General features: G+C 47.1%; 1 protein-coding gene across 1 annotated transcript in view; it reads right to left on the reverse strand.

Moving 5' to 3' along the window:
- Nucleotides 1-200: 200 nt before the first annotated feature.
- LOC142897514 (chloride channel protein 2-like) overlaps nt 201-18198 on the reverse strand; it is a 30581-nt gene continuing 12583 nt past the window's right edge. The window contains exons 8-13 of the mRNA XM_076039914.1: nt 17749-17823; nt 15880-15912; nt 8580-8618; nt 7506-7610; nt 4181-4267; nt 201-2032 (exon numbers count right to left, since the gene is read on the reverse strand). Of these exons, the coding sequence (XP_075896029.1) occupies nt 1841-2032; nt 4181-4267; nt 7506-7610; nt 8580-8618; nt 15880-15912; nt 17749-17823 (531 nt within the window). The 3' untranslated portion in view covers nt 201-1840. The remainder of the gene's footprint in view (nt 2033-4180; nt 4268-7505; nt 7611-8579; nt 8619-15879; nt 15913-17748; nt 17824-18198) is intronic.

The raw sequence follows: 18198 nt of genomic DNA on the forward strand, positions 1-18198 counted from the left end.
ATCAAGCCAGACCAATGAGATCAGGCTGGAGCTCAGAGCCCCGCCCCCTCTCAGGCAACCCCAGGCAGAGGCAGAAACAAAACCGCTCTGATTTTCTACTTCGGAAAAAAAAAAAAAAAAATCATCCATTTCAACGTGCAAATGGGAAAACGGATTCTCAACGATGACGTCAGCTTGCTTGCGGAAAATGGAATTTGAGGATTTGTTTTTTTTTTTTTTTTTTAATTTTCAGAAATACCAGGGTGGCAGCAGCGGCCCCGCAGAGCGATGCCAAAGCCCCGGCGGCTGCAGTGTAGGTAATGATTCCCAGCCGGCCTCTCGCTGATGGTGAAGCAGATTGATTAGAGGAGCCGGAGCAGCTGGTGAGGTAATGATGTCTTCACTCTTTCAGCCATCCATTTGCTCCCTGCTCATCGTCGCCCCCTCACTTCCTGCCCTCTCCATCTCTGGAACCGTTATTAAGGGCTATATTTAGATAGGCGGTGATGGAGAGAGAGGGAGAGAGAGGGGGAGAGAGAGAGAGAGAGAGAGAGAGAGAGAGAGAGAGAGAATAAGAACACCTCTCAAAGCGCATCGACGCCGCCTTGTTTGTGCACGTTTTCCCGTGCGCGCCCTCTGTGACATAAGGCCGTGGAGGCGGAGTGAGAGAGGCGCGTGACAGGGAGTGCTACAGGTGCCGCCCCCTGCTGTCTGCTTGCATAGACTCTCAGTGCAAGGGTGAGGAGACTTAAGGGGTGCGACCCGAATCGCACACTTCTGCGTCGGTCGTATTTTGAGGGTGAGCGAGCGTGCGCACACCGAGGAGTGGGTGCGCCATCGCGAGGTTTCCGATGAAATATTGTCTGTTCGCAATTTGCCGCGGGGAAAAAAAAGTATTTAAAAACAGGAAAAAGAGGCAGTTTTAAAAACAAAACTGAACGAGTGCAAAACGGCAGTGCAGGACTGAGGACAGCGCCTCCCCTTGTTGAGATCAGAGGACTGCATGGACTGCGTGCCGCTCTTCAGTGCGCAAACGGAAGTGTGCGATTTGGGGGGGGGGGCGGGGGGGGGGGGGGGAGAGAGAATGGAAGCAAGGGAAAAGAAAAGTAAGGCATCCGTCCTTTTTCTAGCGTCGCAACGAGACAAATTCAAGTAACCTAAACGGGAAATGGCGCCGGGGAAAGATTCCAGTTGGACCCAGAACTGACTGGGGGGGAAAGTAAAATCAATGGAGTGAAGGAGTGAAATGTGCTCCACAGGTGTTTGCTACCTACTTTTTTGTTTTTTTTTTGTTTTTTTTTCCTTTCACACAATTGGTTCCTGAACGCCTGCAGGTCCAAACGTTGATCCCAACTCATAAGAAGTTAAACTAAGTCTAGTAATTAAAAAAAAAAAAACAAAGACATGAAAGAAAAAAAAAATCCCTTCTTTTAAGGTACGAACCCATTTCCTGTCACATGTTGAAAGTGTTGGACCAACATGTGCCCCACCCACCCAAACAGCCCGACCCAACCCAAGTCCACATTCACTCTGCTGTTGGTTCCCAGGTGTAAATGGAGAGCAGGGCACAGGCAAAGTACCCCGCTCTTCGTGGAGTGTCCGGCGCCCCCTCTTGGAGAAGCAACAGTGCGAGATGGAGGAGAGGAAGGCGAGCTCACGACGAAGAGTGGAGGAGGAGGAGGAGCTGCGAAGAGGCTGGCAGAGCAGTAGAACTTTTCCAGAATTAAATATTGATGCTAAGCCCTGAGGATTTTTGCATGTTTGTGGCTTTGGGGGGGAGATAAAATATGTCAATGCCGGCGTCTTCTTCCTCCTCCTCCTCCTCCAGCTGCTCCTCTCCCTCGTCCTCCTCGACGTCCTCTCACTGGGACTTCTCGTCGGACTCGGAGGGAGTGTGGTCGCGAGGCAGCGTCATGTTGTGGCGATCCCACAGCTTGTGGAGCTCGGTGGCCTCGTTCTCGCTGCTGCTGGTGCCGCTGTCCCTGAAGCTGGCCAGTGGGGGGCGCACCTTCACGCCCTTCACTGTCACCGAGCCCTCGATGGCCTTGCGAAGCTGAAAGACGAAGAAGAAGAAGAAGAAGGAGGCGTGAAACCTTGGCTAACTTGCTGGGAAGAGATCCAAACACCACTAAAAAATGCGTTAGCGTAAAAAAACGTCAAGGTGTGAAAATACTGAATGACGAGGACAAAGCGCTGCTTGCGCTGCTTTTGGGATGGCGGATAAAGCTGCGAAGGGATTATATCACACTATATGTGTATCAGTTGTGTCTTTTTCTCCACTTGTTATGCTGGGCAACACTGCGGCTGCGGCTGCGCCGACCTCCTGGGAAATGGAACTGCTAACCCCCGACACAGCGCTGGCCTTGTTCTACGCTGCTAAAAATCATGCCAGTAGTTTACAATCTGATGTATGGGCACCATGGCCGTTTTCTATTTTGCACTGGGATCTCTTTTCCGAAATGTAATGGAGGTAAGGCTCACGGTCAGGGGCCGGCGTGCAGCGGGAAGCGAGTCGGGAGCCACGTTCGCTGCCATTCGCTGAATGGTTTTACAGAGCGGCACCGGACGAGAGGAAAGAGAGACGGAAAACCAGCAGAGCACTTATTACTCTGTGTGCCTCCCGTCGGCAACAGGAATGAAAATGGATTATAAAAAAAAAGTCCAGTGGCGGGTTTACTGAGAATGGTGCCAAGAGGGAACACGCCGCTTTTAATGTTCATAAAAGTCCTGCTTGTGTGACAGAAAGGGTGGAAGAGACTGTCAGAGCCTATCAGAGTGAAGAATGAGACTGAAACTGGTTAAAAGAAAAACCCTTTAGGAACAAAGTATGTACAAATCAGTGGGGCATGAGGCTCATAAGGCTTGTTAAGTGTGTTGCTAAATACTTTTACGACCACTTAGCGTCTAAAAAATGATTTTCCTGCGTACTTGAAAGCCGCTGAGTGACATAAACTTCTCACTTTTTAGATGCAGCGTGAAGCTCATTGCTGAGCCTCTGCACCACTTCCTGTGTGCACTGGGAGTTTTGCTAAAAGCAGCTACAAGCTAGACCACCGCCGTCAAACTCAAATACACAGTGGGACCAAAATGTAAAACTTGGAAGGAGTCGCAGGCCAATATTAAAATTTATCAAAAAAAAATAAAATTCTCTCCCTCCGGATAGAACAGCGAACCTTTTTATATGAACCCAAACAAGTTTTGCTTCAACCTGAATATGGAAGACAGCGAAGCCGCCTGCACACATGCAAAATCCAATATCGATTTAAATTTCAACAGCAATGCTCGACCAAAACAAACCGCCTCCCTGCACGTCCTTCGCGACCAAACGGGAGGCCTCAAAAACGTGTTTTCCACACATTTCAACAACATTTTCCACTTGTGTTTCTCGCCCTGCTGTCTTAGTGAAAGGCTCTGACCCAATCCTCTTATTTGGCCGATGTTGCGAAGGATTTGAACACTGCAGTTACACCGCCTGGCCAATAAAAAAAAAAAAAAGGTCACACTCCAATATTTCATCGGAGCGCCTGCACACTAACAACCCTGCGATTCCTTTCTTGGGCTTGGACCGGGTAGATAGAACATCTGTGTGACAGACAGCAGACTGGGAGAGAGGCTCAGCTTTATCTGCTTCCGCTCTGTTTTTTTTTTTTTTTTTTTTTTTTGACTGCTGGTAGAAGGCAGAACAAAAAAAGCCTAAATGTCAGGGACGGGCAAGAGAGGCAGCGCACTTAGCAACAATCCTCTCACCACTTCCCGGACCAATTCACAAAGAGCGAGGGAGTTTTTTTTCCCCCCCGCCTCCCTCCCCTTCTCTTTTGTTATTTGTGCGGAAGGCGAGATGGAGAGAGGAGGGAGAGGAGAAGAGACGGAAAGACAATGGACAGAGACGGCAATATTAAGCAGCCTTTTGTCTGTCATGGCGGCTAACAGGTGGAGGGAGGAGGAACCATTATCGCCGACTGAAATGTCTCTGCGTACGAGCGCGCAGCACAATGACGGCGCGACTGACAAGGACTTCTACCGCTGCGAGAGGCTGCGGATGCGCTGCCAGCGCGCCAGCGGTGACAGACGTGACTTTTAAACTGCGGCGGCTCGGCGACGGAGCAAACAAAACGCGCTCACTCCGCGTCAGCGCTGTGGAAGTGCGGCGTTTCCCAGCGACAGAGATGAAAAGAAGAGGAACGTTAAAAATCAGATTTACCTCTTTGAGGGAGACGACGCCGATGAGGCGGCCGATGCTGGTGACGTAGGCGTGGTCCAGGCCCAGCAGGGAGAAGATGGTGTGGGTCTGCGGGAAAGATGGAAAGCGGAGGGTTTAGGATTTAATGGGTAAATACGGCAGCGGAACGGTGGAAATAAACGCAAGTCGCATCACGCTGGGCTCCCGCTCACCGCCGCGATTATTAGGTCGGCTTCAGAGAGACGCACCAGCGAATTCAATTATCCAACAATTACAAGAACGGATTCATTGAGTTTCTCATAATGTTTAGGGTTCAAATGGGAATTGCTAACTTTGGGAGAAGTTGGGCCTCAAAATGAGATTTTCTACACAACAAAGTCAAAAGTTTGGATGCGGGTTTAACGTTTTGAAATTGTGCAATTTCATAGTTCTCTGTTTTGTCTCCACGTCCCCGTACAGAAACTTTCCACCTTCCACAATGAGGGAGACAAATAAGGTGGCTTTGACACTGACTTTGAAATATAATATCCAAACAATACCAATATCATGAAAACCTTCGGAAAACTGTCGAGTCTGTCTAAAATTACCAGCAAGCTATTTGTAATTCGTCTCGTTGAGTAACTTCAGCTGCTCGGCACCTGTGTTGGCTTGTAGTGTCAGTAAAGGGATTTTTTTTTATTTTTTTTTTTTATCAACGACTCACATCTAGACTAATGGCAGCTCCCACACATTAACCTGGCCCAGCTGCTCCACAGAGGAGGTCAAACGCTGGGCTGAGGCAGCCAAAGCGTGCAGATTGTCTCGTATAAAAAAAGGGCACGCACGTCAAGAGCGGCTTTCTAAATATAGAACCGGAGTTAATTTTCATGGCCAACATCGTTACATCATCATTAACTGGGAGGGTGAAGGTGAATTTCAGATATTTCCCTCTTGAATACGACTTGACCAGTAAACTTTTAACGCGCCGTGGTTTTTATCGGCGCTTGCTGATGGAGGAGAGTAAAATTCAATTTTCCTCACGACCCCAAAAAAACGAGCGCGCCGAAGAGGTTACATTAACGCCCAACTTAATTTTCCGGTCACCAGGTTTTTCGCATGACCCTGTTTTGTTCCTCCTCATTAGCGTCGTATTATTATTAGCACCACAGCTGCTGATGCAGGAACTCAGTTTAGCCACAAGGGTCATTAAAGTTTCATTTTAACTCATCTCCACTTCTAGAGTTACTGTGCAGGAGGACGACGATGTGACACTTGGAGCAAACAGGGGGGGGGGGAAAGAAAAAGCAAGAGGTCAGTTGTGAATGATGAAGGTTGGAGGTCTGAAGCCAACCGGACTTTTTTTGTGTGTTGGCTGGTCATTAGCCAAAATGGGCTTTTGGGACGTCTGAAATTGATCCCAGTGTGCCAAGCAAAGGGAAGCAGTGCCAAGAAAAAGATTGTAAAGGGTTTTAAGCCGGGGCCACTTGTAATGTAATCTGTCAGAGAGTTCCCCCCCCCTACCGGACCACATAATAGCTCTGCTGGGGACAGAGTCAGCTCACCTCCGGTTCAGCACATCCACATCTATCTCGGCTCTCATCCACTTATTAAAGGTGCTGCAAACGGAACCGTGGAGTCAATAGAGAGTCGGCGCAGTCAGAATGCCAGAGTTGACGCCCTTCTGAACAGACACCGGCTGCACCAACATTCCTGTCCCTCAGTTATATTGGATACTTAGTTTTTACCTCCTGTTTCTCATTTATCACACTTAACTAAATAACGAAACTGTCTTTTTTACTTGTGTAATACCATTCAATGCCGGATTTCAAACAACTGAACATTTATTAGTTGATTTTTTTTTTTAAATAGTTTAGAAATGGTACTCTGATTACACGTTACTAAGCTCAGACAAGTGCTCAACACTACTTTGATGTAACTATCATCAAATTTGAAATGACTAAGGATTCAAAATCCTCAGGTGGTTCAAAGAATCCTCTTTTTTCTGAGGGATTAAATAACTTCAACCCACAAGGTATTGAGCTGCACTGGATGACCTTCACAAAGCCGTCCTTTTTGATGAACACCTAAAAGTATGGCGGGATATGTACATTACATGATAACAGCTGATCTAGAATAAGTCATATTTCAAAGTGCACACTGATTCGAAATCAATGTAATAAAAAGTGGAGCAGGAAGAAACAGAGAAAGAAAAGCAGGGAAAGATTTTGGGGCAAACAGGGGCTGAGCGGGGCTTGGCTTAAGGAAGAATAGTTTCACTTCGACACACACAGTCACACACACAGTTCTGAATACAGCAGCGGAAGTGGCGGCGGGCGGTGTTTAATATGCTGAGGGAGATTGTGCGTGGTATTGGCTTTTGGCAGTGTGCACTGGAGCGCGGGGGGTGGGGGGGTGGGGGTGGGGGGTGGGGTGGGGAGGGGGTGAGGGGTGGGTGGGGCAAGATGGATTGGTGCAGGATCCCACTCTTAAATGTTTAAAGAGTATTCACACAGAGCCCAGAGGTGTGCAGTGGGGGGGGGGGGGGGGGGGGGGGACGAGTGGGTGAGGGAGGAAAGGAGAGAAGGAGAGAGAGGGGGGAAGGAAGTGAAAGAATGGGACGAGAGAAAGAGAGATAGAGAGGTAGAATAATGAATGGAGCATTAGGTGCAGCCACAGCCAGAATCAGACTCCCCCTGTTCCTCAGTGTGTGTGTGTGTGTGTGTGTGTGTGTGTGGGGGGGGGGGGCAGGGCGCCAGAGTGTGCCACTGTGCCACTATAAGAAATGGACATGGGGCTCCAGACTTTCAGTTTTCCTTCCTGCTACTAGAGGACCGGCGGCTTTGCTGAACATATTATGAAATAAGAGCAAGGAAAACCTATTATAAATGTTTGGCTCACATCCGTTTATCTGTTCTTTCCACATTAGTTAAAAAAGAACGGGTTGGATACTGGATAATTTTCCCAGCTGCCCTTGGGGTGAAGGCAGCGTGCTGCATTTTCATGGCTGCTTTTGTCCATAGCGGGTTTTCCACAATCAAACAGAAGCCTCCAGAATATAGGATGATGAATTGTAGTAATTTCTAACAAGTGCTGTTGTTTTACCTGACAGGTGAGGCCCATCAGCAATGCTAAAAGTTGTCAACTAGCAACAAAAAGTGATTTGATTTCATGTTGAGAATGATGAATGTCATCGTTGCAACAGAGACGGAGCTCCTCAAGGCTGCGTTCTCGACCCTCGTCTGTTCAACTTCCACACGTCTTTGCGACAAAACGACTCAACCGCGCAGACGATGCGTTGAATAATCAAGACAACAGAGTTTCCATCTGCAATTTAAGGCATTTAAATGTGAACATTTTGCAATCAGACCTTGTGTAGCGATGTGCGTTCCACCAGCTGGAAGGGGGCGGGGTCGATCTTGCAGTTGTTGAAGTTGACCTGCTCGTCGAGCTGCATCTCCTCCCACTCTGCAATCTGCAGAAAATAAATAGATAAATGAACCCACGCAAGGACGGATGGAGTTCAGTGATGAGATGAAAAAGACGAGAGTGAACAAAACAGAGGGCTTTGCTGACCGTGTAGAATTGACTGGTCAATTAAAAGTTAATTAAAATTGTGACTTTTTACAGTCAGGGCAAATTACTCTGGCATAACTTTACATAAAAGGTTTGTTTTGGTCTGTCAAAAAACAAACTGACACACTGTGGACGTGTTGGGCCTTGGATGGCGTCTGATGGCGGGCAACAATCAGAAAGACATCACGTCTTCCCATCGCCTTCCGCCGTCACTGAATGACTTTCAAAGTCACCCAGGACTTGAAAATGAAGGATGGTTGAAAAAAAAAAAAAAAGCAGGGAAAAAAGGAAAAGAGGTGAGCTACAATGAGGTAGAGGCGGCTGAGCGAGACGCTGCAGATGTACGAGGGGTGAACAGTGAGGCGGTCTGGGGGGGAAATGTAGACAGGAAGTGTGAGGAATGTGCAGCTGACAGAGAGGAAATGAGAGGTGCTGTTGATGGATGAATTATGAATGATATCAAATCCAAAAATATAAGACTGCGGGCCAGTCTGAGTATATTGAGGAATCTGAAAAGCCGTCTGTGTCGCAAAGGCTTCGACATATGACAGAAAAATAAGCCTCTATGATGGTCACCTGCACATTAGGTTCTCTGACAGGTTCAGGCTCATGTATAGTTGAAGCATCAGTTTGTACTGCAAAGGTCACTGTAGACGTTTTTCAGTCCATTCAAGCACCCTATCAAATTGTACCTGTATTATTGCAATACTATTATATGGGATTAAGAGGAAGTTGTGCTGTGGTTTAATTACAGTGTTAAGTGGAGTTTGGATGGAGGTCAGTGAGTGAGTGAGTGAGTGAGTGAGTGAGTGAGTGAGTGAGTGAACAAATCATTCTCCAGAGGCTCAGATGTGTGCGGGCGTCTCACCTCTCTAATCGTCATGTCGTCCTCCACGTCGCCGTCGTCCTGCGGAACGAGAAGCAGAAGCGGTGAGTACGCAACGCGGACGCACGAAGCGCGAGACACAAACACTGTTGGATGGAACCAGATGCAGACAAACACAACAAGGAGCAGCGAAAAAAAAACAACAGTGCAGGTAAACAACGGTGTCGACACTTTGCTGTGTGCAGATGGCTGAGACGGCAGATCGCACAAATGCTCACAGGTGCCACACGGCGCCCCCCCTCCCACCTCTCCACCCGCCCCCGTCTCGGAACAGATGGACAGAAATGGAATGGGCGACTAAAGGAGCGACTACAGTGCGTTTAATGAGCGGCGAGGGCGGTGATGGATGAAGCGCGAGAGCCGACGGTCAGGACGGCGACGGAGGAGTCGAACCAGCAACCCCTGCACTCTCACAGAGAACCCTGAGTGACGGGAATAATGCACCTGCGGTTGCTGCAGAGCGTGTGTGTGTGTGTGTGTGTGTGTGTGTGTGTGTGTGTGTGTGTGTTCGATGGGCTGTGAAATGCGATTTTTCAAGGTGTTTAGTCATGTGCTGCTGTACAGGTATTTACTCACACAGGGATTGAACCAAAGGGGAAAGACTGTGTGTGTGTGTGTGTGTGTGTGTGTGGAAGTGTGCGAGCGAGGCAGACTGATTGTGACCCAGGGGCTGATGGGAGCCCGGCGCCCATTTATCCTCATCACGGCGGTGGCCGACCTGTCGGTAACCCTGGCAACTGATGCTGCGGGGGCCTTTGAAAGAGCTGCCCTACTGTAGCATTATGCAAGCGGAGGCCAGACGTGCCTGGAGTTGATGAGACAAGACAAACACACACACACACACACACACACACACACACACACACACACACACACACACACACACACACACACACACACACACACACACACACACACACACAGAAGCACCAGCGGCGCTTGATCTCTGCTGTCTCACTGATGGTTGTGTTTGTCACAAGGGCGCTCTGAATGTCGCCGAGATGAACTGATGTCGCCGGTGTGTGAGGTAAACGACAGGGGAGGAGGAGGAGGAGTAGGGGGAGATCAATTCACTTTGGTGTTTGCAGGATGTTTTTATTTTGCAGACAGACAGGGTGGGGGAGTGTGTGTGCATGTTAAATAGCTGCTTTCAGGAAGATTAGTTGCTCTATTAGGGAAGCAAATCATCACTTCTGGATACGCAGCTCTGACAGGAGTGTGTGTGTGTGTGTGTGTGTGTGTGTGTGTGTTTGGGTGTGTGTGTGTGTGAAGGGGGGAAAGTTCTCGCAGCCTGCGCACCACTGACAGACGGCCGCGTCGGACCAAACTGCGTGGGCACGTTGAAATGAGATTTGAGCGCGAGCTGACGAGGGGCTGCAGAGCGCCGACAGCGAGCGGCCGCTGCTGGCGGCGCTCTTTCTGAGAACAGACAAAGATTGCCCTCTGCTCCTCCAGCCTCATCCTACTCCTCTTCCTCCCTGCAGCCATCCGTCTCTGCCTCCACCCGGAGAGACGATCGTTCAATCAATGGCAGCCGTCCAAGGCCGGACCTGCAGCCCACATGTGTTAAAGAGCTAAACAGAGCAAGTCTAGTCTAGTGCAGGGTGACACTAAGCAGGAGCTTAGTATGGTTTTAGTCATTGAAAGTCATTAATAATAAATTACTGTAAATTTTTTTTTAAACTTGCAAATAATAAGCAGGATGATTTGAACTGAGGATGACTTGTCTTCAGTTTCACCTTTAGTTTTTAGACTGGGTGTGTTTTTGTAAGTGGCGAGGCATCAGAATATGACTTTAAGGAGTTTGGGAAAATATCCACTACTATGGAGCGAGATGTAAAAACCCATCTAATATTCAGACGGGCCGATGTGACGGCCATGAATCCATATTTATCAGTGACGCCGGGCTTCTTCTCGCACGGCCAGCAGGACTTTTAGATCAACAGAAGTGAAATCTAAAAAAGATCGCTGCCCTCGGCGACGCTTCAGTCAATATCCCATTAAAAATCCAAAGTGCGACGCTGCGACTCCAGACAGGTGTCATTATCTTGACTAAATAGCATTTTATTGCGCTGTCCAAGGTATTTAAAAATAGCATCTGGGAAGAAATGGAAAACAGAAGGATTCTGCCTGAATGCCTGCCTGCATTTCAGACACATTATCACGCTCTTTCTGAGGCAAGATGAATGAAGAGTCAACATTTTAAAGAATGAGACAAGGGAATATCAGGTCATTACCATCAGACAAGCCATGTATGCCAATAAGCAAACATTCTAAGTATTTTTCTTTTGCAGAATGAGGCTCATGTTGATATTCAAAATACAAGCAATCTCAAAACAGTCTGATGAGACCATTGCATGAAACAATCAGTCAGTTGGAGTTTATCTCCTCGAGCCATAAATGACTGTCAGACTGTAATTTATCACTATGTTGTCACCTGAACACAAATATAAGTTGGAAACCTACATTTTGTCCAGGTCTCTTTATTTATGTTTCAATTCCTGTTGTCATTGTTAACTTTTCAACTTTGAAGCTCATCCATCTTGCAAACTTCCAATGACAGTTTGTTTCTAATCAGTCTTAACATTTAAATGGATTTCACAAGTCCTTTACAAACAAAGAGGTGGAAGGTGGAAGAAGAAAAAGAAGAAGAAGAAGAAGAAGAAGAAGAAGAAGAGGAAGAAGAGGAAGTTGAGGAAGAAGAAGCTACTATAAGCTGTGGATGCTGTCACAGAGCCACTTTTCTTTGTGGTCAATACAGTTTTTCGTTTTAGTTCTGATAAACACCTGCAGCTGGTCATAATAAAGGACTCAGTGGAACAAAAATCCTCTAAGGGTGACCTTCCCTCCCTTCTCCAAACATTTTCTGCACGCTGTTTACCAGGTGGATGCAAAAGATGAAGAAGCTTGGAGAAGATCCATCTGCTGAATCAGGTTAAAAAACTAAAAACATGAGATCAGATGTTTTTGCCTTAGGATGGTCATTAAAACCACTGCAACAACATTATTTATCACAAAAGTACAATTAGCAGCTGATTTCCATGCTGCGGCTGCCCACTCGGCTCCCCCCTCCAAAGTTTTCTTCATGCCTAATCTGTATATTCGATTAGACTGCAGGGACTTTAGCACCACTGTGAAGTAACTCCAATAATGACTTTGTTCAAACTATTGCCGTAAAAAGCAGCGGCGGTAATGAGAAGCAGTAACACAAAGCTCTGGGAGAATCTTTGCGAAGTGGCTCGTTAATCTGGGAAATCTGCTCTGTGGCTGCGGCGGTGACAGCCGTTATTGTTGGGAGGTCGGTCGCTGCACCTCGGAAACATTGAACACCATCTACAGCCTGAGATATTTTGGGGGAAGTTGGATTCTTCAAGACAAGCTATCCAGGAAAATTGAAAAATTTGGAAAGGGTTAAAAATGGGATCTGATATTGAAACCAAATCGATCCCAATGAAAAAAAACAAACCACAGATGTTGAAATTAACAATCACACTAACTTGTTAAGTTCAACATCTGCGTGTTTTTTTTTTTTTTTTTTATCTCTCTTGTCTGAAATTATTCAGGGAATGAAAACTCCGTCCTGTTTCCTGAGTTACAGCCCTATCTGTCACCTGAAGGACAAATTTAATGGAGTCAGCCTTTGTTCTGCAACTTAAAACTTGCTTCCATTTAAACTGTGCCTCAAGTGGAAACACTCGACCCTTATAAATGGAAAAAAAGAACACCTTCGTTTAATAAGGTTTATCTTGCCATATAGATATTGCACAAAAAAAACCCCAAAAAACCCTGATCAACCAATCCCTGGACCCTCTTCAGTTCATTTTATCAGAATAAATTAGATTCCAACAGCTGTTCACAAATGTTTCAAAAGTTCAGTTTACTAAACTGAACAGACTTCCGAGATATGTGAAAAGTGACTATGCAGGATGGTCGAAATCATTGTAATTAATATTATTCTAATACATTAGTATTATATAGTTTACAACTTGAAACAGTCAGTCAATAAATCCCAACTTCCATCATCTTCATGTTTTCAACCCACTGATGGTGCATCGTGCTTTCTTCTTGAAAGCGTTAAAAAGGTTTCTTTTTAATTGCCTCATCAAGAGTTCATGGTTCTCATCTCAATGAAAAAAAATACTTCATTGTTGCCTCTTGACATCAATCTTAACACCCAAACTCAGACACTCTGGGTTTAATAGCTTGACAAATGAAACAAAGTACTTCGATAACTGGTCCTTTCTGCTGGTAAGCCCTAGAACAACTCATTCCATTTTTCCTGTAACAGTTAATTTAGGATAGAGACACAACTTGTTTTTGCCCCTGGGGCCATGTTGTCTCTGGAGGTGTGTCTGATGCACTGGAGCTCTTCAAAATAAAGTGTGGAAGGCAAATTGGGGAGGTTGTTGACGTGACAAGCCGACTGATGTGTTTTTTCTTTAAAGAGTTCAACCCAAGTTAATCACTTTGGTTGGTGGGAGCTCCCATAGTTAGATCTTTACCGGTGAAAAAAAGAGGAGAACATAAGTGGCAAAAAGAAAGAGGACAGCGAAATAAAAAATAAAGGAAAAACTGAGTTGAGGTGCTAAAAAAAAAAAACAAGCCCACAAGCAATCATAAATAAAGGAAGGAGGCATTATGAAGACGCGAGAAGGTGTGTGTGTGTGTGTGTGTGTGTGTGTGTGTGAAATTAATGAGCAGAGGGGGGTGGGGCACCCAGGAGAGACTGGGCGGCACCGTTTCTGAGAAACAGACGATTGATGTCATTTACCCCACATTAATATTTTACAACCCAAGAAGGAGCGAGAGGAAGGAATTGGAAATGGAGGGAGGTGGAGGAGGTGGAGGCTGGACGGGCGACAGAAACACACAAAGGGAAGGAGAGCTTCAGAGAGGGTCCTGCTTCAGTGGCTCCACAGAGGAGGAGCAGAGAGAAAGAGAGGTGGTGAGGACTAGATTTCCCCCCTGGCTGTGGGGGTGTGACTTGAAGGTCCCCACTGTGATGGTTAATAAATAATTATACAGAGAGCCGCCGTCCATACTCCCAGTCTGACCCACATACCCCTAATGAAATTACAGCCACACTGTAATCAGTATCACTCTTATGCATTAATAAATACTCCTGATGATGGTGGAAAAAAGCCCACGGGCTCAGCACAGTCACACACACACACACACACACACACACACACACACACACACACACACACACACACACACACACACACACACACACACACACACACACACACACACGGAGTGAGTGTAACAGTGTCTCTCCTCACTAATTATTTCACTGCTGGGCCAGAATGACGAACACGATCTCAGGCCCACTTAACACATTTCCCCATATTCAGTGCTCTTGTAATCTACCATCTGTCTCGGTACCAACAGTACAATAGGCCCCGCTGGCGAGCTGCGATTTGCAGTCGTGAGCAACTTAAATCTTTCCAAAGCTTGACGGAAGTACAGCAAGAAAAAAAAAAAATATATATCAAAGTGAGTGAAAAACGAGGTAAATCTTCAGCGCTGTTCTCTGCCCTTAAAGCTAATGTGAATATTTCTGGCTGACTGCTGCATCTGCACACAGGTGTGTCCACAGGTGTAGTCTGGGTGAGCAGATCCACACTTTAGAGCGTTGTTGCGTTCCCATCACGCCCTTCAGTCTTTGTATTGTTGCGATGAGGAGCAGTCCAGCTTCCAACCTGGAGAAGCGGCACATTTTTCTACATCATGACGGTTTCTTATTACTGCAGCGGGAGAAATGTTGCGTCATTTACGTCTTTGTGAAGTCCGAACACGCTGTGGATGCTGCGTTATTGTGTTGTTATTGTTTGAAAGACATGCCGCAGGGTCCTCATCTGAGGCCACCGAATGGGGGAGAAGAAAACCGTCCCCAGCATGATTCCTCCTCTCTTGCTGTTTTCCAACTTTTTAAAGTCCTTCGGGACAAGAGAAAACTCTGCAGCTGAGCAGCAGGGGCTTGTGTTCAAGGTACCAAAAGGAGACAAATTATGGGAGTGTTTTTTTTTTTTTTTTTTGTCGTTGCAGTGAGCAGTGCTGATTGCCGCTGTTGTGAAGACAGCTTCAAGAGGCGTGAGACAAATAGCGATGGGCGTGTCCGCGCCATTCGGCAATTAGAGGCGACAATGATTCTTTCAAACTCGTCAAGGGGAAAAACTGACAGTGAATCGTAAGACTGTGTGGTGTAATTTATTAGCTTTGCCTCACCGAGTCACGCGCAGACCTTCGGGGCTGTAAATGAAGAATGATCCGGCGCCACTTGGTGCTTGTGCATGATTAAAACTGTGTGCAGAACTCAATAAGTGTCATGTCACACGGCCATGTCAAACTAATGGAGCTCCTTGACGACCTGGGTTATTAATCAATAGCAGCGCTAATAGTCTTACAGCAGGACAATAATTAGCACCATTTCAGAGGTTATACTCAAAGGCCAAGTGTGTCACTTTTACATACAATAGATTAATATGTGCAAAGTTAATAGCAATAGTAAAAATGAGCAGCCATTATTCGCTGCTTTTAGTCTTTATATTACTGACATAAAAAAGCTGGTTCCATTGCAATTTTGCATCAGAATATTTCAATAGTCACGCAGAATGTTGATGACGTGTTCAAGGTTTTGTGATTTCTCAAGGCAGTGAGTCATCAGAACACAACGTCATGCTGACCTTTCCAGTCAATCTCACTGCGATATGCTTTTTGAGCTCCAGTAGCAGCATGAGAGAAATGATTTTTTTTCCAACATGCTTTCCCTCTACTCTAAATCTTTCACACTGGCCTTCTTCAGAATCCAAAATCGATACGGGTTTTTGCTTTTGCCGCAGCCAAAGTCCAAATCAGGGATCAAAGTCAAATTTGCGCACTTTGAATTTCCTGGACCAGTCAGTTTCTGAGCGATCGCCCTCACTCGCAGAGCCAACAGCATCTAGATGATGCCCGTCTGTTTGCAGCCGGCTTATGTTGGAAAACCTCCAAACATTGGGCTGTTTGGGATGAATAAACATGACCCGCGTGTGAAAAACGATGCGGTGCTCAAATCACGGGAGGTGAAGATGCACTCGGGATTGAACAAAGCCACCATTTACAGAATGCTGGAAGGTTAATAAGCAATAAATCAGCGGCGGGTGTGTGAGGAGAACTTCTCCCCGCGCGGAGTGACGAGTAAGCAAGTTCTGAAATGAGGCGCACGGCTGCGACCTTGTGGTTTGGTGGCGCGGCGCGACAGAAGCAGGTGCAGAAGAAAGGTGGATGAGATGCTCACCCCTGAGAAGCTCTTTAAGCTGGGCGGTGGCTCCTAGTGAATGGAATGGCATCACATGTGATGGAGGGGAGGAAAAGCAAATATATTGTGCACAGGAATCTGATGGAGATTTTTTTTTTTTTTTTTGAACTGGGAGCTTTGATTGTGAAAAAGTCATTGGGGACTTTAAAGAGGACAGTGATTAAATATGACACGTGTTGCGTAAGTGCAAGATCACAGGACGACAGCGTGTCGCCGGCAGACATCGATCGGGAATTTTGTCATGCAAGGCTGGACGCCCGCCCCCCCCCATGCGTACGGCGGAATCATTTTTCTCAATTCATTATCAGCTGCTTGTTCCATTGATTGACACGCAGCGCCGCTGGAGCGTGCGTAGCCGGCGCTAATTGGACGGCAGGCTACGTCGCCCGTTCCAGAGGTGGAGGCTTGCGGAGGGGGTGTGTGTGTGTGTGTTTCTCCGGTACCTTCTCTACCATTTGTCATGCATCATCATTTTACCTCGGGAACGTGTGATTCGCGCGGCCGCCCGCAGCTCATCGAGAGACGCGCTCGCCTCCACGCGCCTCCCTCTCCCTCTATGCGACTCTTCCATCGATCGCAGCCAACGCGGCGGGTTTTCCGGGTCACGACAGGAACGCGGCCCTGCGAGGCGGTCACTGATTGGACGCCTCGGGTGACACGGGTGATGATGAGAGCGCAGCATGCTCGCTTGAACGGCCTCGTCCTTGCAGAACACTTGGGTATTCGAACATAAAGATCCGTTTGAACATAAACGATGAGGCTGAAACTAAATTATTCAGGGCACCAGGGCATCTAACAGAGGGGGCGTTTCTATAGTTTAAGATGCGTCCTGACAGTCGTATGCGTATACCAGCTGAAAAAAAAGCTCAAAATCATTATAGACCTTTAAAGTTTGACCATAAAATAAATAAAAAAAATGTATGCCTAATATTCATTAAACGGGATTCACATACTGATAGCAGGAGTGCAACAATACACTGAATCCACAATTTGTGAATTAAACGGGTGCAACGCTACCATATTAGCCTAATATTCTCCTTTATTTGTTAACAGAACAACATTTTTACCATTACCATCATCGTCTCACTCATGTTGTCAAATGGGAAATGAATCAGCACGGCGTAAGAAGTTGCATGCGCACAGCCCAACTGACAGCGGTGTGTTGCAACATGTTGGTTGGAAGGCTAAATTGGAGCAAATTGCAACGCAAAGGGCTCCTTGATGCTGGTTCAGGGGGTCAAAACAAAACTGGGGATCAATCTGCTTTTAAGGAAATGCCATTTATGAACCACACAACGGCAACGGCTGAGCAATATCTAATTAGACTGAGGGGTCCTCGGTCTACTTTAGGTCCAATTAGGGGGTCACTGATGTAAAAAGTTTGGTAACTACTGAGTCACAATGTGCTATCGCTTTGATTAATTCTCACACGGGCGATTAAAGAGGCAGTGCGACCCATCACTTCCTGCTGTGCTCTTTTTTTTATCCTCAGTTTGAGGTGCGACAGTGTTCAAGTGTTCGCTGTGTTGTCACCTGACCAATCGGGCTACAGAAAGCTGAATGAATCGCTGCTCGAGCAGATGATGTAAGCAGACTACAGGCAGCAGGGGGGCGGGTCAGGAGGCGGAGCTACAGACTGTGCAAGGACGAGGGCGATCAACGCAATTCGGCACGATGACACAGATGGGCCTCGGCTGAGCGTGGCGCCCCATCGCGGTCCATCGGCATTCTGGGATTAGCCCTACGATGCAATGGAATGATGGGGTGGCAGTCGGCTGATTGGCTGATGAACCTGTTGCCGGGCGGTTTCCAGGCATTTGGGGCGTGGCCCAGATCGGTGGCTCTTACCACGACGGATATCCGCACTCGTTTGGAGGGCCTCCTTTGTTCAGGAGACGTGGGGCTCTCCACGTTGTTGTTTGTCTTCCAGGTGACCAGAGATAAGCACACAACATTAACATCAACATCTAACTACCCACCCAACCACCTCCCACTCTCCCCCCCCAAAAAATAATCTTGAGTCAAAACTTTACCGCAGTGCTCGGAGACAAAAAGCACTGAGGGATGCCAGGCTGAGGCAAAGTGGAAAAAGTTTTTCATATTGAGGCCGGCTGAGGTGCTGCTGTGAGCGCGTGTGCGTGTGCGTGTGCGTGTGCTGTGTATGTGATTGTTTGCGTGGGTGGCACTGTACTGCAGAGTGTGAAGGACTGTATGTGAGAGATAGCATAGTGTGTGTGGGCGTACAGAGAGTGTGAACGACAGGACGTGAGCCACTGTGCCTGTGTGTGTGTGTGTGTG

This window comes from Nelusetta ayraudi, unplaced genomic scaffold (genome assembly GCF_046127955.1).
Source record: "Nelusetta ayraudi isolate G7.1 ecotype Tasmania unplaced genomic scaffold, CSIRO-AGI_Nayr_v1 ptg000060l, whole genome shotgun sequence".
Taxonomy (NCBI): Eukaryota; Metazoa; Chordata; class Actinopteri; order Tetraodontiformes; family Monacanthidae; genus Nelusetta; species Nelusetta ayraudi.